This window comes from Cydia splendana, chromosome 1, assembly GCF_910591565.1.
Source record: "Cydia splendana chromosome 1, ilCydSple1.2, whole genome shotgun sequence".
NCBI lineage: Eukaryota > Metazoa > Arthropoda > Insecta > Lepidoptera > Tortricidae > Cydia > Cydia splendana.
Window position 1 is genome coordinate 24,662,575 of NC_085960.1, and position 26,406 is coordinate 24,688,980.

The 26,406-nt window shown below is 35.9% G+C and overlaps 1 protein-coding gene across 8 annotated transcripts in view; it reads left to right on the plus strand.

The window, feature by feature from the left end:
* Positions 1-26,406, plus strand: part of LOC134797108 (dachshund homolog 2) — a 174,328-nt gene that overhangs the window by 129,646 nt on the left and 18,276 nt on the right. For all 8 annotated transcript variants that reach the window (XM_063769342.1, XM_063769350.1, XM_063769358.1 and 5 more), the window contains one exon: positions 2,206-2,289. In XM_063769342.1, the coding sequence (XP_063625412.1) occupies positions 2,206-2,289 (84 nt within the window). The remainder of the gene's footprint in view (positions 1-2,205; positions 2,290-26,406) is intronic.

Here is a 26,406-nt window from a genome sequence, read left to right on the forward strand (position 1 = left end):
AATTCAGTACGTTTAAAATTTAATATACCTACCTACTTACTTCTTGGACCATTATTAAAATAATTGCATAAAAACTAACTGAACTAGAAGCAACAATTATAGTTAGTCCGGAATCTAATCGACATGGACGAAATCTTGAACCCAAAATTGGAAGTTCACCCCAATCATTTCCGTCAGGTTAGATTTAATTGAATGTTATGCAAATCCATTGGACTCCTTAACAATAGTACCGGGATTCCGAATGAGTTAATCCGTGTTTATATTCCTAATCGGCCCTTGCTTGAGGCTCTGTTACCGGTTTACTCACAGATAAATTTATACATACAATGCCGTTTGTCCCTACACAATGAGCCGTTCATTTAACTTAAAATGTTAACGCCAACCATTTCGTTGTTGAAATCATCGGTTATTAAGTCTGTACAGTGAACGTGCAAAAACAAAATGGTATCTGATTTCAATTTCAGGTATTGAATTAAGTAAGTAGCTATTTACTATTGAACGTTAAGGCAAAATATGCATTTTTAGTTAGTTTATTTATTTAGAATTTATTTAGCTTAGACACTAGGCACGAATCATCTAATTATGAGAGCAAATGTTATGTGGATTACAGGGTGTGAGTTTTAGAACTTAGTGAACGATAACTTAAATATTGTCATTTTCTGTTATTGAATGAAATAAGAGTAGAACCCGATTTTTCAATATGGCAACACTCTGACATCAATGCACTTCCTATTGTCATCACGTGATAGGTCCTTGAAAAAAAGATGTTTCTATCTATTTAACTTTTTTACATACAACAGCATGGGAATTTACATTTGTTATCTGAAGTAAAAGATACCTAGTACGGTGCCCTATTGATATTCCGAAAAAAAATAAGCCGATTTTTGTTTCGCCGACAACGATTCGCAGACGGGTTGTTTGGCAGAGTAACTATTCGCCGAATCACGTTACGCATAATAGTCGTTTGCGAGAGTAGTCAATAAGCAGAACATTGATACGCATATTTACTATTCGTAGAATAATCATTTAGTAACTGTCATAATTACCCGAGAAACCATTGGTCGAAACACAATAGGTCGAATGTTCATTTGGCATTAATATTGAATGTTCGTTTTTTTAGCATTAGAAAAAAGGTAAACAATCTTACACGTGTCTTTTAATTGAAAAACTCTTTTTAAAAATAAGTCATGGCAAATATGTAACATTCACGAATCTAATACGATCATTTATATTATTCTTCTGCTTTCATAAGTAATACTTAGTTACTGATTTTTAAAAAGCGTTTTTCAATTAAAAGACATGTCAACGTCGCTTACCTTCTTTCTAATGCTAAAAACAATTATAAAATAAGGTGAGATTTCAATTATTGATGAAGTGCACCTGATGATGATGATTGTTGATGATAATGATGATGATTTTTTTAAAGTAGTATGTTTAGCGATTACTCCAGCACCCATGGTCCGATTTGAGTTATTCTTTGTTTGTTTGAAAAAAGTTACTTGCGAGGTATTCCCATAATAATTTTGGTTCTGATCTGATGTTGTAATCCATGAAGAATTGACGGAACCCCTCAATTTTTAAAGGCATGTGTATTATGATTTCGGTATTTTCTAAAGTAACTCAAGCATTTCCTCCTGAAATCCACCAATTTCATGAAGTGCAACTGTAGCCTTTACCACGAGTTTGACACTACATATTCGCTAACTTCTTCGTAACTTTATATACATATACTTAACGCATTTACTTAAAAAATGATAATATTTTATTTCATTCTTTTGTTTCGAAAATAACGACTTATATGTAAAATGTGAAACGTTATTCGACTAAACATTGCTTAAACGAAACGATTACTCTGCCAAATGGAAATCGTCCAATAATAGTTCTGCGAATTTACACAGAAGCAAACTGACCGGTATGTGAACCAAGAGTCTACGTAACGTTAGTTGACCAGAAGTTACATTGACAAATAAATGACTCTGCGAAACGATGTTCGGCGAATCGTTGTCGGCGAATCGATGATCTGCTAAAAGTTTATCGGAGAATCATTAGGTACCCACCTAGTACAGAATAGAGGCAGATAACAGGCGATCTTGTGTCTGTTGCAAAAAGTGAAGTCTTCCAGACAACTTTAACGTAAATTTAAAATGTACTACGCATGTTATGTTAGCATGACTATACTAAATAACCATATTTTTCTTGTTGCAGCTGAATTGAAAATGGATGTTCTTCGGGAGCGAGAAGTGAAAGACAATCTAGAACGACAACTTCTCGACGAACAGAAAATGAGAGGTAAGTCTCATAGATATAAACAATAATGACGTAGAAGTGAGTGCAAACTAAAACCATTAAAAGAAACTCTAAACACTGAGTATTTCTGACAATATCGGTAAATATACCTAATAGTTACAACCATGTTATGGCATGTTAAGATAACCTACGCGGGAACAACAAACTGCAGGCTCTGAAAAGAAACAAATAGGGAGAAACTTCAAAGCCTTCATAAATCTCGATGGCCGCGCTCCGCATTCGCCACAATTAACAGGAGATCTTGTTACAACACCATTGTCTTCATCCCCACGTTATTTATTTCCAACATTAAAACTATTATATTCTCGTATAACGCCCAGTGCCTTATGTTGCCAATTTTCCGTGCCACCGGCTCATCGCCTCCTCCGTTATTGTCTGCACAGTACAATGTAGAAGTATAATTGATACTATTTTTATAAGTATATTCACACGTTATAACTTGAGTCGGTTCTTGTTTATGTTATCTGTTTGTCTCTATGCTTTCCCAAGCTCGAGGCTTGCGTGTTACGACGTTTTCTTCGATTTATAGGTTCATTGATAGTTTTATCGCTCGCTTTGACGTCTTTGTAATCTCCATAATTACGCCATTTATTACGACAATGTTGTTTCGCTTCGTTGAAAGCTTCATTTGTTTATATGAGTACCTGACACATGTAAAGGTTAAATTCGTAACAGTTCTTACGGTGTTGTTAATGACATGCAAATAACATTCATTCATCACTTATATTTTGCTAAGTTACTATTATTTCTAGATACTCAGTTTTTATAAGTATACCTTTCTGAAAGTTAGTCCTTAAATCAGAGGCGAACGGAACGAATGATGATTTAATTAAATCACACACAGGTAAAAAAGTATGGATATGAGTATAGGTACTATATTTAAAATTTTATTTAATTTCTACACGACGGCGTATTATCGTGGCCTCTACCTGAAATACCTACCAATAATAAATTATATTCATCGTAGAATTGTTTGATAACTTATTACATTAAAAATTTGCACCCTTTATCCGCGCAAAGGTCAATCGCTTACAATAAAACTACCCTTAGTACGCCAGTGAGACATTGCAATAGACAGGGAAAAGAAAACTAACTGAATGGAGGTAACCTTTGCAGAAATGTCAGGCCACACGACGACGGTGACCTAACGCCTTGAGACAAAGGGTTTAATTCTATTGACACAGACACTGCAACGAAAATCAACTCTAACGAATTGTTTATAGAGTCGTTATTACTGATTTTAAACACAAGACATTTTACATGTCACAAACAACATAAAGGTGGTGTAAATATTTTATCGCAGGCATTTCTCCTGTGAAATTGTAATATAAATTTAAATGTTAATAATGGGACGACAGCTCGCTGCGAGGTTGACGTTACTTTAATGAAAATAATTATTGCTTCTGTACATGTATTATAATTTAATGCCGCTAAATGCGAGTAATATCTTATGCGTAGAGTCTATAAAAAGTGCAACACGATCTAGTTCTATTAAAAATTGCCACGGGCTAGTATGTTACAATTAGTAGCATATTAAATTGTTTTCTAGTCATCAATTTCATTGTCAATGCTTGCACTTAATTGCAGCTACAACTGTTAATGGATTTTGCTCAAGTTGGCGGTTTGTTGCAGCTATTTTTAAAAGCTTTCTGACATTTGCGACCAATTAGTGGTCGGCATTTCCTTCCCTTTAGTACGTTCATTTCGCTTTCAGCTCTTATACAGTTAATAAACAATAAGTACAATATTTACTTTGACAGTAATAAACTAATAAAATCATCGATACAAACAGAAGTTAACCATCAAATAACAATCAGATTTTTTTATTAGTAATAAGCATTTTGTTTTTAGTAATCATTTTACAAATGTTAAGGAGAGCTTAAATTTGTTGGATACCTACTTGAGCCCACATTAGCATTTAGTGTTTAATAACAGCTACAAATCTAATAAAACATTAAATGCTAATCTGTGCATTAGGAGTTAGGCAAAGTTGAAATGAGTTTTTAGCAATCGTGGCTCTATCGACTCTCAGCGCTTATTCCTCTGTGGAATAGTTCGTAGCGGACAAGTAATTACGATAAAAGGTTTAAACGTGATGACATATCGATCACAGATGCAACAAAGAGGGAATCGAGGCTCCATACATATTTCACACGCTGAATGAACTCGATTGCGACGTGAGCAATACTGTTAATTGCCAAAAACCAATCATCAGATAGCGCTCTCTATGCACGCGCTGTGAAATACACCTTCAGTTACAGCAGCCAACGCCACACGGCCATTTTAACCAATAGTTATATAGAGTGGGCAAGAAACTAAAGATACGAACAATTTGTTTCTGGATTTATTTGTTATTATTTAGTTACTTTTCTCTACCACTGCTTATACATATTCACTCAACGACTAAGTTTAAACAATGCTTAATTAACACAAATTAAAAGTGTCAAACGAAGCTCAACACTTTTAAATTTAACGGCTGTAAAATACATTTTTAGGAAAACCAGACAAAAAATATAGATGTTTATAATATTTCGCGTTTCAACTTCATTGAAGGCCATTTAAATGCAGCTCGAGCAATTTTAAAATTTAAAACTGCTGTCGATTCTGAAAACATCGCCCCGGGCTCGTAAAACATCGGAGGAAATGCATTAAAATAACGAAACTTCGTAATAACGTTTTAACCATTAACAGTTAAAGCGTATAAATTAAAAATCTATTTTAAATACGATTTTCTAGTCAGGTAATAAAAACTGAGTATACATTTTAAACACAAAATTAAGATAAAGCCTTCATTACGGAAAACATATGTGGCGAACGAGGATTGGGAAAAATGTGTTCGAAGTTGCACTGGCGTGTAATGTAAGTAACTTAACATGTCTAAGCAGGGTTTTCTCAGCAAAGTCTGTTCTGGCCATCCCATGTGCCAGTCAGCGGCCAGCAATAACAATCAATCAGGGAGGCCGATCGCACTGGCTTGAAAATTGGAATAGGCCCGAGCCTAATCAACGTCCGCGAGCAGCCATTCATAATAGATATTGTATTGAATACTGCCGTATCGCATCGGAATCTGCTGCTTCGGTAATGCGCTTCCATTTAAACAGGGATCATAGAACGATCATCTGTTTAATTAATGGAAATTGCTTTGGAGGAAATGAAAAGGTTTTACTTACTAAGTGCCTAAAGATAAACTTCCATATATTCATGAATTCATCGTAGTTTACCGACTTTCCATTTACTTATTAGTTTATTTACTATGTGCGGTATGAACTGTGCAACTCATTATAAGTACTAGTTTATAACACTAGTTTCATATTTAGGGTCAATCTAGGCTGTCGTAAGAATTTGTCGGTGAATTGACTAAAAACTTAATTTACTTTAATACCTTTATCAAATATGTATTGCCTTCCTTGTGTTTAAGGACGGTGTCACATCTAATGTAATGACAAGCTAAAATTATCTTGAACTTTGATGTAATTCCAAGATTTCCCCGTCATAACTCAACCCTGCGACCCCATATCACATGCTCTCTGTATCTGAGATGAAGTAGGTATAACTCTCATTGTACTCCAGATTGCTTAATTAAATAATATGTAGGCCGTAACATTACGGCGTCTTGAAAGGGTTCGGAATGGAAATGTTACGCCAATTATGCGAACATTATGTTGAGAATGGAGGGTTATCGATGCCTGTTTGGATGTGCCTTTGCATGGGGAATGTTATATCTTAACACATCATATAACGGAATACACGTGTTTTATTTTAGTCTCCATTCATCTAAGGACCTCTATATACAAAGGTGAATGTAACAATTAAACCAAAACTAAAATACTGATTAATAAATGCGACGGACTTTCATTATGGTTTTAACCAAACCAATTTATTTGTATGCAGGCTATTGGTCATTTAGCACATTGATAATTCCATTCCCCTTCTATTCCAAACATTATCACAGCCCGGACAGTCGAGTGATCAAATTCAAATGAAATTTAACAATCGTATCAACATACGTCAGTATCCGGCTACTTGATACATGGCAGTGACGTTTGCACCCCAGTAATAAATTCTATTATGCTGAATGGCTGATGCAACGGAGTTAATACAGGGTGGATAGTTGGTTAGGTATTATAGTGTTTACCTAGATATCAATAGAACAATAGTGTCCCCAGATAGGCAACATAAATGATTATAAGTAGTTTGATATAAGCAGGTGTCTTATATTTTCTTCGGTATTTGGAAACAGAATATTGCTGAATGCCTATTTATAAACATTGGCATCGTGTACCTCTCATCGCAAAATTTAAAGGGTTAATGGCCAGCTCTCCGGAGAATCCGTAAATGAGGAACGGGTTCATAAAAATACCGACGATTCCTGCAAAGAGTCCAGTGGGAAGATATCAAAAAATATTTCCGATACACGCTAAATCCCGACCACGGTGCGACGTGCGACCTCGTCGAATACCGTGCCAGATACCCGCCGTGTACGGAATTCAATTACACTACACACTCGTATTATATCGTCTCTCTTAGGGATCCCCAGGAATCCGAACAAAGTCCTAAAGTGAATTCAATTTCTTGTTTTTACATATTGATTAACTGTGAGGTTACCATTGTATTTATATACAAAAAAAAATCCCAATCATTAAATATTCTTGCAATATTAATATTATTTTCTTTGAATAAAAGAATAACCGAATTTAGCTAACATGTCTTTCAAGACGTAAACATCATACGGAACCAACTCCCGTGCCTTCATTGACGTTGCTGAAGGTATTTTATTGTGATTTTTTGCAAGTGTGAGGTCTCGAATTTATCGGCGCTACGAAAGTTTTCGTGAACGATGCCAGGTAAATATTTACACTTGAACGTTGCAAGGCGGTCGCGTTTTTTGCTTGAGGTTCGTTTGTGGCCGGTGAAAAATTGTTTCAGTCGGAACTTCGCGTAATTGCGTCGCTATTTAGAACACCATTTAACATGATGAACAGCATTTACATCAGAATTTTTGAGCATTTTCGCCCTAATGTCTGTTTGGTGTACTTAATAAGTATAATGGAATTTTCTAGTTATTTAATATAGACCGAATAGTGAGAAGAGCTCTTTAACATTAAAAAAAAATCTAACTATCCTTTGATGTGTTTATTAGGTACCTATTGAATACTCAAAATATAATAATAAAATCGAGAACGAATCAAATGCTTCGATGTTCTGGTCAAATGAAGCGCAGTACGGCCCGGCGGCCGTGAGTAATGCAAATGATTAGATTTAGTCGACTGACCAGACCAACTCACTCGCTCTAATGTACTAAATGCATTGGAGGGCACGGAAAATAAAGCCTCTGAAACCTACCCTGTGGAACTTTGAGTCGGTCTGCGAGCTTCGCGGCTGATGGTGAGAGGGGCGATTTCAAATTATTAAGTACCTCGTCTAAAGTTAATATTAAATTATTTTGATATGGTACCTATTCAATAAATAAATAAAAAGTTATCAGAGTGGTTATTTTAAATCAATGTGTGTCTTTAAAGTATGTCGTATAAAGGAGACGTGTTAAAAGAGCACTAAAGAGCGGTCTAAACAAAAAGATCAAACGAATTGCGAGGCATTATACATTTCACCGCTAAGTAGAATGCGCTGTTTGGCTCGTGCCGAGCTGCGGTCACTAAGATTGACTACCTTTTAAGATAAGCACTTATACTGCCCTAGACCTTATCAGGAATGGTATGGGGGAACTCTAATTGTATTCAAGGTCTTTAACACAATCAATGAAGTAGGTACATTCAGACTTACATATAATTAAAAATCCCACACATCTACGTTTTAGTTTACTCATATACGATATTGTTTATTCAAAGGTTATGATGTACTGAAAAATCTTTTTTAACCTCCATTAGTTACCAGGAGAGTGTTGTTCTACTTGAAATCAATTCCTAAAGCTAGTAATGTTAAGTTATACTAGTAAAAAATAAGCGAAGGGGATGATGATATAGTGTAAATTAAAACAGTGTAAACTAGACATAGGCGTTTATAATCAAGAAGATATCAGTTCCGTACACGACGTTTAATTTAACAAACCATCAACATTCGTAGCGAGATAACGAAATGGAGGAGTTTCACAATGTAAGCAACCTCGTAATTACAACTACTGTAATTATAACCTTGTAAAGTTGTAGCCCCAGACAACCGCCATACGGGAACGATGCTAATCAAAGCCCTATTCAGATCCATTACGCAGGAAAAGCAATAAATATAACGCGTTCATAAAATCTCGCACAACAGCCGAAGTAATAATAAAATATTACAAGAGCCAAGATTTTGTCTAATTAATTTTGTATACGTGTACTGTGGGGCTGCAATGTCTTGGGAACACACAATGAGTCCGGGAAACCGAAGGCGAGTTCGTAACGAGATCCACGAAGATGCTAAATTAGAATTTATGATTGTGTGTGAAATTGTTAGAACAGGTTTCAATGTGCTTATATGATCCTGTTTCCCCATAATAAGAAGGAGTAAAGTTTCAGATGAATCCGGTGAAGTAATGAACTTTATAATTACTGATGCGCACCTGGAAAAAGACTTTTTCAGGAATAGGCAGGTTTTATAACATAAATATTATTTATTGAAACTTAATATAAATGGCGAGTTCAGTTCCTAATCACATTTTTTGATTAATATTGTAATTAAATATAACAACGTAATGTTATTATTAGTTACATGGTCTAAGGTTGACGGAAACTTTAGCGACATTTGATCAAAATATACCTATGTTAACAGGGAAACTGGTGGTTAGAGCCCGCTTAAATAGGGTTGCGACGTAGTCGTGTCGATTTTACCACGATCGAATTGTCGATTTCGCTACAATCGAGCGCACACGCCATGTGCCGGCCGTATCGTGTGCTTGTAACCCGATACGACTTGTTGCATTTTACCTACAAGAGACAGAAGTGTGGAAATAACCCCTATATTTAGTTTCAGATTGTTGATGAACTTATTGTCACGTATCATTTTTATAAACAGTTTCATAATAAATATATCATGTCGACAGTAAATTAATATTAACGATGCCGCATGCCGCTCCAAATTTAGCATTTCTGAATGACGTTCGAAAAATCGCGGGGCACTTTTGGATGAGACTTGCCCAAGACCGGGATAAGTGACGTACACGAAGAGAGGCCTAGCTCAGCAGTAGGCGACTCAAGACTAAAATGATGATATGATGAAAATTTAATCAATCATAATCAGCATAAACTAAACAGCTTAAAAAGTAACTTCTACAATGAACCTTGCCGCAATGATACTGCATGCAAAAACTATGAGGAATTAAGTTATTATTACTGTGCCACGGTACATTCAAATTGTTTGACAATATCTATTTAAAATTTCTACTAGTTACAGGGAAACAAAGTTGTAAGTTTGCATTTTCGCCATAACATACAAATTGCCAACCCAAGCGTGTGAACTACTGAACTGGAGTTGCGTGTTAGCGCCGGCTAGTGACTGGTCCAGTAGTTGGACCGTACTCTAAAATACACCTAAAATGTACAACACTACTTGATGTTATACTATTTACAAAATTGTTTCGCTCGTTAGGTATGATAAACAAGAATCAAAAGTTAAGAATAATGCCGTTGGTAGATTAACGAAAGCGAAACAATCCTTTAAAGTAGACTTCCTCAAATAGAATTTCAACAGAAAGCTGAATAATTATCGGAGGAGTATTAAGTGGGCGCTTTAATTATAGAAACAAACAAAAACAGGAGTTTCCAGTGACTTGAAGGATTAACAAAATGAGTGAAAGTTTAATTCGCAAGTGTTTGTTGTTCAGAAGAATTTCCATTTCTGGTAACATTAATGAAGTTTGAAACCGTAGACCCAAGGTAGTAATGAGAAACAAAAGTAGCCAAATCAATTATTCAAAGTTAAATAATGAGTACCTACCTAGTAGTAGATCAAGTCAAGTAGACAATATTTTAAATAAAAGCGAACAAACACTTATGTAATTTCTACAAAACAGACATGAGCTGGCATCATATAAGTATGTAACTATGTATTACTATTATTTTTATTATTTACAAACATTTATTTTATAACTTGACATGTTAAACATATATGAGTAGGATCCGCTCGGCTCCGGACGTAGGAAACCTAATAATAATCGGGCATGGCCGACAGACCGCATCCGGTGTCTCGGGAGATATTGAGCTCAAATTTTACTGTACAACGTAAACTTGGTGAACTTGGATTATCTTGAACTTTAGGTAACGAAGTCTACTCGTATTGTTATGTTATACGAGCCGTAAGCTAAAAAGCAGTTTTGTGCTTACATCTATCGGATCGCTAGCGAGTTTTTACTGCTCAATAAAAGTTATCAATCACTTTTTCATTAGTTTCTTGTTCGTAAATGATCTTCTAATCTATCGATAGACTTTAAAAACCTTTTCCCTTTAGATATTTTAACACAACAATATACTGATCAGGCTTATTTACAATTCGGCGTTGTATGCACAGAGGTACCTACCATACATTTTTTTATGTTACTTTTCATATAAAAAATAAGTAAAAGGCTCATAGAAAAGTGATCTAGGTTAGGCTAGAACTGCAACCCCGCATAAAATAAAAAATTAATTACATAAAGTATTACGTACGTAGGTATGTTAAAATATAATATAACAAAAGCTATATATGTACATATACAATATGTCTTTATAATCGTTAAAATTATGTTAAAATAGGCATTACATTCATAACGGATGGAATAGATTGAATGCTAGTACCTATGTATAACAAGTATTCGGTTTAGATTGAAAACTTAGTACTTATGTATAACAAAAGCAAAGTATTTAAATTACATTATAACGTAATGATATATATATTATATATATGTATGTTTATCCTATAAATTTTGTATGTATTTATATCCTTTATCTTTCTGGTACCTTGTTGTACATTTTGCTGCATTTGTCACCCTCTTTTCACTTTTTCCTCTCATCTACTCAAAGGTTAACTGGAAGAGATTCCTCAAAGGGATAAGTTCGCCTTTGTACTTCTACTAATTGTATGTTATTTTTAATATGTCTTTTTGTACAATAAAGAGTTTACTACTACTACTATATATGGCAAGTGTATGGTAAAACTATCACAAGTTTTATTATAGTTATATTCAAAATTACACACCCCTTGTACGAGCTTAAATGTGACGTCCCACGGTCAAAGGTACCTTATGGCGGGTATGGAGTTATGCATACCCCAGTAATCTACAATAAATAAGCTATCGATAACACAAAAGATCAACCTTCTAGGTTGCGTAGTTACAGAGATATGATTTTTTGAAAATAATGTTGTGAAATGAGCAACTTTACGATAGAGAAGTTTTAAGTTTAGCCGCCTAAAAAACTATGTTCCTGAAGTAAGTTACATAGTTGACTACAAATAATAATACCTTATATATCTGAGATTAAAAAAATATTGCGACTTGTTCTGTAATGCAAATAGAAACTTTTGATATCGACTGATTTATGTGTATACTAACCAATCTCTTGAAAATAAAGTTTTATTTCATTTTCACGATTGATTGCAATGAGCTCTCAAGATTTCAATTTTATCTATTAGAAAACAACACTGACAGACAGTTTAAGCAAAAAACAATACCGATTTAGAGGTGAAAATGTATTTTCTGACTTTTTCATATAAAATCACAAAATTGAATATTTTTACTTTTAATGTGACACACAATCAATTTTTCTGAGCACATATGAAAGAAATTCTGTCATTCAAATGAAATAAATCCTAAAACCCCAACTAAATACTATATTTAACCCCTTATGCCACTTTAAACTTACATAACAATAACAGTATTTGCTCCATACATTTACGAAAAGGTACCTTATGGAAATAAATCTAATAATACATCACTACAAAATATCAATCATATTACAGTTTATCTTTTATGAATAGAAAATATTAATTTACATTAAACTGCCCCTAATTTAATTAGTTCTTCGTCATAATAATCTTAAAAAAGACCAATAATTTGTATGTAATGAAAAGGTACCTTGTGATTAAGTTACATGATGAGGCATGATGATGATGGAACAGTTAGGATAAACTAATAATATTTTGGTAATGGTATAAATCGTCTATTTCTTATCAATAATATATTTCGGTTGCTATTGAAGATAAGCGGCATTGAGGTTCAATGACCTCAGATATTCCATAAGGTAATGCGTCGGGTATTGGCATTTTTCAGCAAACCAATGGCTGATTTACTGCATGCGACCAAACCAAATGAAGATTACTCTAGTTAAGAAAGACTTGACGAGAGTAACTTTGGTATAATAGCAGGCTACTTGGATTTGTGATGTCGGTCGATGTACGGTTATAATATTTGCGAGGCGCCCCAACCAGAACTGAAATTATCAAATTAGTTTTGCAGAATGCTAATACAGTTCTCTACCAAACTTCTTTTCCCGTATTGACTAGTTTTTTTTGGGAATTTTCAATCTTTTTTCCATAAGGTACCTTTTCTACTAAACTCTGAGACGACATTACTAGGCTTATAACTAACTTATAACAAAAATAAAAACAGGTAAACAAACGTTACGCATTAAGGTTTCAGATCACACAATAAAAAAAAATTGAGAATTTTTTCACCTCTTTACAAAACATTTCATATCTCCGAAACTAGAAACCCTCATAAGGTACCTTTTCCCGTGGAACGTCACAAATACATATATAATACAAGATAAACAGGCCTATTCGAATTTTAGTTATTCGATCTGTTTCCGATATGATAACGACCTGTCAGTGCCAAAAGTGACATTTCTTCAACCAATAACGACACCTTTGACACTGACAGATCAGTATCATATTAGAAACAGAACGAATAGATAACTAACATTTAAATACCTACGCCTGAAAGACACAAGTATGTATTCTTTTCTTCATGAGCTCATTACTTTCTTATGAACTTAAGAATTCACCCATTCACTTCTCACAAAACGCAATTAAAATCGATACAGCCGTTAGCAATGAATGATGTCAATTTCAGCGAAGCATGTATCAATGTATCGAATGCAAGGATCGATTGTAACATCGATGTCGATTGCGGGCTAATAAATTGTTTACATTGGACGGTGTACGATCATTAAGATCTTTGTTTACCGGGACCACACACGAGTAGCAGACGTCGGCAGAAGCCATACAGTGATTTTGATTGCAGGATATCGTATTAATGGAACTCATATCGTATTTAGATTTCGATTTTGCAACATGAGGCTCTCTTCTATTAACCGTCATATATGTTACTATCTTCAAGTTGCCAAAGCCGGTCATTGTTTGCTTGTATTTCATTTAAACCATATCAATAGTTATGTGCTTGGCGTTGCTGGTGCAGCATAAAATTTCTATAATAAATTAAGTTGCAGTTGTTGCCGCATAGGTACGTAGCTGTCGCGAGAACGATCAAAATTTATCAAGGGTTGACTATTACAACTCCCGTTGTCCAGTACTGCGACGGCGCACCAGCTACGCTGCAACAGTTACGCTGCTGCAGTCGACAACCGAATGCCACCCCAACTATTGGAACACGGCGCGTGGCATTGCAGAACTGCAAACCTTACTGTGACACATTTAAGTAATTTCAAAATTTTATGTATACAAATTAGGCTCCGCTCCTTGTCAATATTAATGACTAGCTTCTGGATTCTACTGCGTGGAATGATGATAATGATTGATACATATAAACTACCCTGTGTCCTTCATATGCCTTAAAGCGGTTTAAGCGCAAAGAGGTAACAGACAGGCAGAGTTACCTATGTTCGCATTTATGATATTATTATTAGGGATTAGACCGGAATGTGTTTCGTTGGACATGAAATAATGAAGGTCCGGTCCAAATCTGCAAACTTATTTATATGTATTGCGAATTGTAAAAAAATGGACTGACGTTTTAAGTTTAATGGTGGTGAAAAATTCACGCCTCTACCTGTGAATCAAGATTTCTTAACATTTATTTGCTAGAAAATCTCTTGAAAGTCATCAAGCAAAACATCATCCATTGCATATTAGTTATTTCGCTCGCATATCCTGGCACTTGTCAATATGAAAATAGATAATAACTCCAATAGTCATTAAAATCTGTTGTTTTCGTTTGCTGGCACCCGGGCGTGAAAGATGATTCAATTTATGTTCTCATTGGGCAGCAAACGGACGGTTTATGCTTTCTCCCCGGCCATTTGAACGTAATTCCTGTTTTATCGACTTATTGGTTTTTATCGTGAATTCATTTGCTTGTTTATCTTGTCTGCAGTGCTGTGTTATTACGGAGAGCAATTACGGATATAGTGTTTATCTTTGTGTGTGTATTAACTTTTATTTAGACTATTTCATGAATATTATGAACTTTCTGGTTTTCAAATGCTTAATACTTTTAGGGTTAGTACTTAGTTAGGGATTACTCGTGTGTCAGTCTGTCTATTTATCTGTCTGTTCATCTACCTGTTACAGCTAATTTAGTCTCCAAATCTTCTGAACCGATTAAGTGGATACCAAAATAGGCAAACATTGACCAACCCTCCTCTTATCTAGTTATCTCCGAGACTTCTGGGCCTAAAATTGTGTAAAAAGACAGAAATTAGATCTTTATCTATTGATTTCAGGAAAACGTACAATAATGTCAAACGCGAGTCGAATCTTACAAAAGACTTGGTCAAAAATTGTATTTTTCGCACTTAGCTGGTTTTTATTAATTAATATATAATATTAATTATTTTACTTTACCTTCGTCGTTCTATATCATATAGTTCATTTTTTTTTAGTTTTACTGTACTTGCACATCCACCAAAACATGTAGGCGTAAAATTGCATGTAATTCAATTGAGACCTGTGCCAGACGATATTTCGACAAAAACGAATTATCTAGAACCCTTTTAATTTAGATATGTACATTCTACTCGTGTGTATATGCACCAGAATATAATCAAATGAAGCGCTAAAATTGGTTCATAAAACCCTTCTCTTCGGCCTTTGTTGACCAGAGTACTCCAATCACAGCATTCCATATTTTGAGGAAAATATCAACAATAATCTTTGAATATGATGAGTAGATTAGGTTACTTTAATACCTTAGTTATCGCTTTTTAAAAGACGTTTGTTTAAATTATTAAATAAACTTCATGTATTAAATCTCTTAGTAGGTAACCTGTATGTATGGAGTTTTTTTTAAGAAATATCCGTCATGAATTTAGATACACAACGTTAAAGATGTTCGAATATAAATTGCCGAAATAAGAAGATACGTCATTTCAATTTAGTAAGGGTTGTGTAACAATTTTCTTGTCGGATTGAATCTTCCAAGAATCCATCACGCCGAAACGCAATCCGCTTTGATCGCAATTTGTTACATATCACCAACAATCGCACACTCAATTTAATTTAATAAACTGTCAAAAGCCGTCTCTACCTGTTAGTGTTTACAAATGGACCGGACATGCGTTTCCCGCCTCGGTTTCCCAATAGGGGGCTACGATTCGCACCCCCATGATGAATTCACCTTTTATTTTGTCCCACTCGACTCGATTGAGAGTGATTTTTGAGCGTGAATGGGCAGCCAGAGTAATTTGCCACTGACAAGGCAAAATTAATGTTGAAAGCCATAAAAGATGGACTAAAGTCAATCAAAGGTTTGTTTGCACTTTTATTGATTCCGTCTCGTAGAAAATGCATACATATTTTAATTTTTCATTTAGGTTAGGTTATAACAGGTATCCATTACACTGTGAAAACGAAATATGTAGTAGATTGTTTCACAAGGGAGTAAATTACATATTTACGGCGAGGGCGTACATTGGATCCTGAACGAAGCGAAGGATTCTATAATTGAATCCTGAGCATAGCGAGGCATTCTTAATTAGAATCCTGAGCGTGATGAGGGATTTAACGCCCAAAGTGAAAATAGTTTTGCTACTGACACATACTGCTTTTCATGTCAGCTATGAGGAAATTATTATGTTACAAAATGTTATTTACTTAATCTAAAAAAATACTATGGGAAAAAGAAAAAAAATCGTGTCCTAGAATAGAAAAGTGCCACTTTGATTCCTCCTAGCGGGGAAGAAAAAGTTCTTTTCCGAATAGGTGGTGTGATGATTTTTTTACCACTTTACAGTTAGACGTAACGGGTACATAATCGAGTTGGGCAAGCGAAGCTTGTTATAGATGGCGCCATTGGCGCCATTGGCGCCAGTATAATCTCCCTGTTAATCTTACCAATAGTGTTAAATTATTGTTTTTTTTTTAATTTATGATTTATATGCTAAGCCCTATAAGCCAAATCCCAAAGAACAAAAATTAGAAACAGGGGAAACCTATGCTGGTGCCATCTATGAAAACCTTTGACGGTCGCCAACCCCATTAAACGTATCTCTGGATATTTACCTATTCACTATACCGTCGATTCCTGCAAGTCGAGCAGAATCTTAGCAATGTGTCCGAGGGACCCTTGGCATAGTTCTAAGACAATAAATTATTTAATAACCCCGAGATCTGAGCACGACCCGAGCACTTAATCACATTCGACTGAATCACCTCTTTGCCAACTATTAATTTAGTCCTGATTAAGCCTGTGGTAGTTACAGAACTACCAATTTAGAAATATACCTTCTTGTTGATATATTTGTATGTTCATACTTTAAAATTAACCTCTTTTTGATATTAACACTGTACTTACATGTAAACTTACGCTAACTTATTTTAGATCGACAATCACAGTTTGCAGGCCTTGAACTAACACAATATCTTCAATAAAATGTCAACTTATAAAAAACAAAAACCATCCAACTACTTAGATAAAAAAACAACAAATAATTTATATTTTTTTGTAATAGATGAATATGACATTTTCTTTGTATTTTAATAAATAATATGCATTATTTCCTTTACAAGGTATTATTGATGTTAGATATGCAAACTTTGCTTCCGAATTCGAATCTCCAACCTGTTTTGAAGTAGGTAATAATACTGTTTATTTCGCATAGCCCCTTAGAAACCTTCGAACTTTATCTAATTCCGGCAGCGTTATATTTCAAAGCTTGTGAAGTCTCATCTGTAATTATTCATCTCGATTGACCACCGTTGACCGGTGCCGGAGTAGTAGCACTTGGCGACTCGTTTGTAAGACGAGCGTCGTTACATTTGCTAACCCCATGCTTATGTAAGTACTAAATTAACGACTCAATATCAAGTGAGTATACTAATCTCATATATCAAACAAAATATTTGTTTACATACTTTGCATCTACGAGTAAGTATGTTTGTAGGTACTAGCAACCGAATACCTAAGCGTACTTGTGGCTTCCTGATTACAGATAGAAACTTGGTCCGACCAGTGATGAACAAGAAACTCTTTAGTTCAAAAGGCAAGTTGTTCTCCGTTTGGAGCTCTTGGTAACTAACGAGGAGTTTGTAGGACTTCGGCGGGCACTATTGTTAGTGCACTATCTGTCTTAATATTTAATAATATGTATATCGTATTATTGATAGGTATTATTTCAGGTGATGGTTTTTAGGGTTCCGTACCCAAAGGGTAAAACGGGACCCTATTACTAAGACATCGCTGTCCGTCCGTCCGTCCGTCCGTCCGTCCGTCCGTCCGTCCGTCTGTCACCAGGCTGTATCTCACGAACCGTGATAGCTAGACAGTTGAAATTTTCACAGATGATGTATTTCTGTTGCCGCTATAACAACAAATACTAAAAACAGAATAAAATAAAGATTTAAATGGGGCTCCCATACAACAAACGTGATTTTTGACCAAAGTTAAGCAACGTCGGGAGTGGTCAGTACTTGGATGGGTGACCGTTTTTTTTTGCTTTTTTTTCGTTTTTTTTTTTGCATTATGGTACGGAACCCTTCGTGCGCGAGTCCGACTCGCACTTGCCCGGTTTTTGTTTAATGTAGGTAGATGAAATTTAATTTATTTAATAGATTCCTGGCTGTGAAATTATTATATTTCGGCGTTGAGGTCTAATGATGTAATCTGGCGGTCGAATAGCAGTCTGCGGCCACGTGCACGCGGCATCTGCCAACTTTTAATTTTCTCCCGGTAGAATGCGGCAAGGGGTGGCCGTTTGATGGGCCCAGGGTCGGCGAAGTTCGAACGCTTTATAACTGTGTCCGGCTTTAAGTGGGTGTAAAGTTTCAACACCCTTTGATTTACTTGCTGCTCGGAAAGGTGCGACAGATCGGACGAAATTTGTTTGACTTTGTATTTTTCACCGTTTCGCATTTATTGCATTTGTGTTTTGTTTTGTTTTCCGAATCCACTTTATTGCGTTCGCTTCCCTGTGAAAGTTATTCGCTTTGATTTACGGGCGCAAATTTGCACCAATGACGAATTGGGTTCGAGTTATGCTTTGATTCAACCCTTTACATTGTCACCGCCGGGGGAAAACAGGGGACAATGCTAACCGTATAATGGGCGCCGCAATAATTACTGTAATACCTTAAAGGACCACCTCAATCCCCTAATCGGAAGCCAAACTAACGTGGCGCCGTCCCGCATAGAAATATCTTAAATTGGCAACACGGTCCGGCGGGCCGACCATAAAACATCTTAATGAGTGGAGCTAGCAGCTGCGGATCCCATATTGCCGCTCTCATATCCATGCAAACTACCCACGGCCGCCGTCTTAGCTGCCTTACTTTCCTCCTCCTTGTTTACAAGTCGACAACTAATTTGATGCAATATGTGCATAGGACAACATTACGGGCGCTATCTCCTCCGTGCGTGTCTTGCATACATTTGCTTCCTTGCTTACCGCTACCCGCAGCCTGACCCTGCCGCCAACCCTCCATATTCAAATTGGCCCCGGACCGGTCATTTGAACGCGGATTTGTTATAAGATTAAAGGAAGATTTCACTTGTGAAACAATATGGCAGACAATTTACATATTTCGTTTCCTTATTAGTTTCGGGATATTTGTTTTGGGGCCGGCGAATTTACATCCACTGACCGATTAAATGGCCCTTAGGCGTCTTTAATGGGGGTGCCGCGTGGTCGTTGTTGGCCTTAGCAAATGTGTGCGTATACGTAATTGAATATTTTATGGGCTGTAGCAAATCTGGTGCAGACACTTTATTGATTGCGCGATTCTAGATGCTTCTCTAGCTAAGCCGAATTCCATTCGAAAGCATACCTATTTCGTTCCTCTGTTTGTAGAACTAACATTACTCTCGTCATGCCTTTTCAGTTTGCTCCCGTGTTTATCGTTTGCATTTATCTGTTGACTGTTTTTATTCCGCGGTTGACATTTACCCTCTGTTTCAACAAGCGCGCCATTATCCGGCGAGTTTCTTTCATTCGGAACACGAGTGCTCGCGTGGCATTACCTCTATTCAAGTCGAGATAGCTTCACTTAGTTTCCTCTTTTTCAGTACGGACGGGTTAATTTCTGCATCTTTATTATTCGAGTGGCCGGTGTATGGGATGGTGCAGTCTAGTCTGTCTGGTGGCGTAGATTGTGTGGCGGAAAGCAAACTTGAATTGTTAGGTCGCCGCGTGGAGGTAATGAACGCAGCGCGGGTGGGACACCAGAGGAGCTGGAGGCTAGTCAGAGCGAGAGGCCCGAAGGGAGGGGGTGCAGGCCAGAGAGGGTGCAACGCGTCCTGTATGCACAGCGCCGCTTCCGCATTCGTTAATGCAAAAGCGGGAACAGACTTCAGGTGTACATTTTCAGCGCCTGTGTGCTTTATACTCGATGTCGAGGCGTGCGTCTTTATGCAATACTACGCCTTAATTATTATTACATTTTATCTCGCATATGCTCCGATATAGCTTCTCGAAGTGATTACAAACTTAAATGTGAATAAGTAGGTACCTACGTAAGAAACTTACGCTGGTCGATACATATTTAAGGAAGAGTTTCAACGTCGTCGTGGCATTTCATACCACGTCTCATTTTCATTCCATAATAAAAGAAAGCCGAAACCGACGGCTTAACAATTCATTATTACATTCGTTCATTTCAGCTTCATTAAAATCGCATTAGGATTAATTTTTCTCGTCCCCGTTTTAATTCGCAGTGAGCAGGGGCCCGCCGGACCGCTGCAATCATCCGCGTCAATATTTGCCAGCTTACCTGCCTGTTTTATGATTTTTCATAAAAACAAGGACGGTTACTGAGAGTTACTAAGTAATAATTATGTATGTAACTACTTTCTAATTAGAAGAGGTGCAGAAGCACGTTAACGACCAAGTTACAGATACATACTTATTACCGTTTAAAAAACCGTATAGTAATAAACACGTTTTTTGAAGTGAAAACTTCTTTAGCGGCGCTGTGACTTTTTGTGATGGGGAAAAAATGTTAAACTCGCGACAGGTCACGTGACCGTAAGATTCGTAAGACGTAAGACGGACACGTGACCTGATCGAAAAACTAGCTGTTACAATGTCATTGAGTTTTCACTTCTGCCGGCACTCCCGGATTGCAACCCGTTGTTTTTTTTTTAATTATCATTTGATCGTTATTGTTATGTTAGTTATGTTAATACATTAAGTTTAAAAAAGAATCCCATTGATAATATGCCAAGTGAACTATTCACTTCGTTCAATCGCCCCTAGTGGCTACAACATATTGTAGCTTAATCAACGGGGACACTTTATGTAAGTTATGTAACTGATATCATTTATAAGCCCTTGCAGTGGCTAGTAGCCAGTTGTGGGCGGTTGATTAAGATAGTTGGTCCACATACGCCTATTGTAGGACACCACGTGTAGAAAGTGTTGTGGTATAGTCACAGTGGTGGCTACGACCCCTAACCCTTACGCCAATTTTTTAATTATAGTGTAGCCGCATTTGCCACATAGACGAACTTTTGCCAAGTGATTAGATTTTTATTTTGATAAATACACTGACTTGATTTTCATGGGGAGTATTTTTGGATTTTCTAGATAAACTACGACTGAGTAATATTGAACTGTTATAAGTACTAATAAAACTTTGACATAAATATTTCATCAGCCAGCTTGATGGTTTGTTTGAACGAAGACGGTCATCAGATTACTTATTGGATTATTGACATGTACTTACCTAATAAAAACACATAATAATAAAAACAACTACTCTGTATCGTTTCATTTAGAGCTTGGTATTCATTGCAAGTGTATATTTATAAATTTAATAAAGTACCATTTTAGAGTTATTATTAATTCTTGCAGGAATGAATATTAAATAAAATAGAGATTAATGATTCGCGTATAATATACAAACTCTATTTTAAATATAACTTCAAACAATAAAGTATATCGTCACTTTTAGTGGGATATTTTATAACTGAATATCGTTTTTTTTTACAGTAGCAAATACCACACACAAAGGATTTTTGACCTAAACTGAGCTCTAAGGATGTGTTCACAACGTGGAATGAAAATCGATATTTCATTTTCAAATCGATGCACCGAAGCCTTACGATACATTCGCACGCGAGTCCTCCTCGGGCCCTTGCCAACAGATATCTACAATATTATTAATTCAAGCATATTAATAAAAGGTGTCGTGTTACGACCACACCGACTTCGCAGGAAGCATGGCCCGGTGCGCCATCCCGACCAAAATAATACAAAGATACTGAACTGCAACGATTTTTTACTTAAAATGTTTCGATTCTAGCCGAACTCCGATCCGATTGTCAGACCGATTTCATCACGCCTCGTTGAATATGCTGGAGAAACGATTATGTCAATATTTTGACCTTAGTTCCATGACGATAAGGGGCTCAGGTGGTCTCAAAATACTACACGCACGTAAAAAATAAATGTAATGTATTTTCAGAAATTTCGCACGTGGATAACACACACATAAAAAACATGTTAAGTCAGAAATGAAATTTTTATACTTGAGCAGTAAAAGTATGAGTACCGCTCAAACGACTAAAGTGACAACTGGCTTCACGGCTTAATCATCGTTAATCTCATACGACTGCACGTCTATACATTTATGAGTTTTATGGATTTGTATGTATTTATTACTTGTAGTTTTGACAGAAACCAGTCTCAACAACGACTTGACAGATTTACATATGTGTATTGTGTAGGCACACATTCAATGAATAGTAGACACGACAAGATCCTAGTTTTATTTGTCTATTTAAACTAAGAAAAAATTAAACCCAATTCGAAGATTTTTTAAATATAACTTTTTAACGAATCCAGGACTTTTATCCAAAATTATATGAATAGTGTGTAGTAGTAGAAAAAATTAAACCCAATTCGATGATTTTTTAAATATAACTTTTTAACGAATCCAGGACTTTTATCCAAAATTATATGAATAGTGCCGGGGGCCTCAATATCGAGAATCGGACGTTTCACGGTCCGTAAGTCCGAACCGTATCGATACGGGTATAATAACCAGTGGAATGGTAACTATAAAGAGAGATTGTATTTTTTACTAGCGTCGTAAGAAGTCGGAATGTCCCGACCGGCCCTTTGATCGTTTTGATAAGTGCTCGCGATTTTTTCTTCCCTTTTTTGTTGATAAAAATTCTGTGGCGCCGTTATTGATATTGTTTTGAAATGTAAGATGGAATGTTTCGAGGGATGACTGAGAAAAGTAGGATATTAAAAAATATTAAGCTGTTTGACGTAGGTAGAGTTTTTGGTTAAACCTGAATATGAGTAAGTCGTGTTTCAGAAATAAAATAAAAACACATTAATTGGAAATATTTATCTGGTAAGGTCGCGCTCAGCCCCCTCGTCCAAGAACAATAATCCGCACAGTTTTAACGAAAATTGTTATCGCCTGCGCCACCCGCTCATAAATATCATGCTTGCCGAAATAAAACAGAGAAAATAGATAAACAGCTAAACGGTGTCCGCTCCGGCCTGCAAACGGGACAGTGGTGCAGATGGATCGTGATGACAAATGACCTTATAAAAATAAACAATTAAATATATTTTTAACAGTTTTGTATGTATAACTATGTATTTCCTTGGACACAACCACAACCTTTTGGTTGATGAGGTTTTAGTACCTATATTCAGATAGACATCCAAATCAAGCGTTTTCAAACACGTTTGAACTCATTCGGATTCACACAACAACTTGAAATTGAGGTTTTATGTGTCAGCGCACAACATACTTTTGAATATTGTAGATCACTTTTTAACATAGGTAAAATTTATTTTAGCATTATTTAGCATTAAAAAGGCGTTTGGTGTGATTATTATATCTACATTATCTACCCTAGCTGAAAAACAAGATGTCTGCTTCCATTCCCTTTATCTATCCAACATTATTTCATACACATCTATCGGAAAGCCATTCAAACAGTGTCTGATTTTATTCTAGGCAATTTATTTTCAATAAAGAACTATAAAAAAGACTTATCTAAATTGCTCGGGTGCGACTGAGGGGAGTGGCTGTCATAAAAACCGATTCATATTTATGTGTTCTACACAGACGGAGAAACGACACCTATCGCAGTGATCATATCTTAGTCGTGTTAGCTTTATAATATACTCCTGATAATCTTCGAGGGTGACAACATACTACATATACTGTTAAAAGAAAACCTTAACTGAAATTTCACAAACGAATCATAACTAATGTCTTAAATTATAATTTAGTGAGCCGCTTGCAAACTTGACAGCTTGATTTGTATATTATTTGAAAATTTCACTTGATCCTAATTCTATCAAATGACTCAATTGGATATTGCATCCGGCTTTGCTTATTTTTCTATATTGGTATTAGGGAAATGCGTTGTAAGTAATTTTAAAATGAGATCAAATACTATGAGTAGATTTGTTTTGGGTACATACTATGTGATGATTCTATATTCATGCAGTTTGATTCATGCTTGGAGCGGAGTTGAAATGACTGCAAATTCCCTCTTTATATCTCATTCTCTTATATTAAAAATATTTTGCTTACAATGTGAACAATAACTGAATTTTTTTTTTAGTTAAGTAAACTATTCGTAAAATAAGACGTTGAGACATAAAGATCGGTATCAAATTATTGATACAAAGAAGCGAAGGAAGCATTTGATCGCTCGGGGCCCTGCGAGTAACATTATACACAGCCCTCGAGAGGCGTCCGTCTAATTATGACCACTAAAAACGGTAATTTCAGTGCTTAATCTGTTATCTTGGGACATTTATCGGCATTTCTCATGATAGCCATAATTCGTTTCGATAAAAACAATACAATACAAAATGAATATCCTACGTCATATTAGCTACGTTTAGCAATAAATGTCATTTTTCTAAAACTTATTTCATTTCTACGCAAGTTATTTTCGTATTTGGCGCAAACTAATTTATTTTAGCATCTCGGATATAAATAAAAGAACTGGATTGTAAAATCGAAACTTAAATATGAACTTTACAGCACAATCTACTCATTTACATATCTATTATTCGAGCAACATACCCTAGGCGACCGTATCAGCCGTTTATGAGTGGAAAGCATTAAAGAAAAGAAAACTTGATAAATACATAGAGATATAGACATAGATAATAACAAGAAAAATAAGCCGCGTGCAAGAAAACGGCTTGCGGCAAACGAGCCCGCGGAAAGCATTGTTCCGACTTTTAAAAACGGAACAAAATGAACGAGGGGAAGGAAATCGGATGAAAATATGAAAAGAATACACATTGTGTAGAAAGAAGTGAAATGAAACGTCGGAGATCGGGTCTCAACCGCGGCGCGGTCCGCAAATATAATTTGCATAGTCAAATAGCCCAACTTTTGTCTGCAGCGGATGTTCGCAACCATATTCGTTCGTTGCTTTTTAACCACACTCCCATTCTGTATCGGGTAGGGCTTTTATTGCATTTTTCCCCTTTGAACGGATTCCTTCAATATTTCGTTGGTTCGTTTTTATTCATACGCTCGGTCATCGAATTGTTTCGCTTCATATTTCGCACGCTTCGACCGTTCCGTTCTGTTAATTCCGTTTGTGATACTCCTCTCATTGGTAGATGCAATGTTCTTAGTTTAATCCATTACAATTTATCTACTTGAATATATATATTCAAAACTGCGTGATCACAAAGAAAATTTAATAATTAAAAGACAAGTCATCCTATGTAACTAAAGCACTGTGCTTTCAATAGAAGTTCAAAGATATATTTAAAAAGAACAATGAAGTTATTAACATAAAATTATGATCGCTTTGAATACCGAACTACCGAGTGGTATAAATCGTCATAACCGCTTTTATTCAACCAGCATCCGCATCAAATCGAATGAAATAATCGATTCGATTATTCCGACTCATCATTGGTTCCGAGTGAGAGCAATAGGCCGGATTATGGAGCACAAAGGACGCCGCCGAGCCGTGGATCCATAGACAAATATTGACTCCTTGAAACAATGAACGCCGACGTAGTCGCCCGACCGCTTTGAATGGAGGAAGGAAGCTTTGATTGACGCCTTAAATTGGAAAGAACTAATGATTGATACTTAACGTACACTAATAAAATACGAAACTAAAATTATAGCGTTTGCAACTTGCATAAATCTAGTTTTTTACAACTTCATACAAGTTTTCACGTATTCTCACTGACGTGGCGTAGGCAATTTATTTGTGTAGAATTTATACAACCGGCTTTAGCTTTGGTATTGTTCATTTACGCATAGTAAACAAAAGAGGTGAGATGAAAAGATCCGAAAATAAGCGTCAGTCGAGTGCGAAACTGTTTTGAGAGGTGTTAGAGCGAATCGATGCTCGGACTCGATGGTCCGACGAATTTTCCACTGAACGGACATCTGGACGCCAACCTTTGTATTGGAGAGAAATTAACTGAAAAAGGATCCTTCCATCTCGGAGCCTGTAATTATACACGGTTACGTAAACTAAATGTTCTCAAAAGTGAGGTTTTTTTATTAAATTAATTACCTAATTAAATAAATAATTGACGGTTGTAATGTGTAGGTATATACTTACAAGCCAAATAATATGTATTTCACTACTACTACCTACCTGCTTTGATTTATTTGATGCTTAGATTGTTTTATCATTTTCTAAATCTAACTCTATATCTTGTAAAGGACACAAACCTTTCACTATCATTGTAAAACACAGTTCCTCGCTGCTCGTAC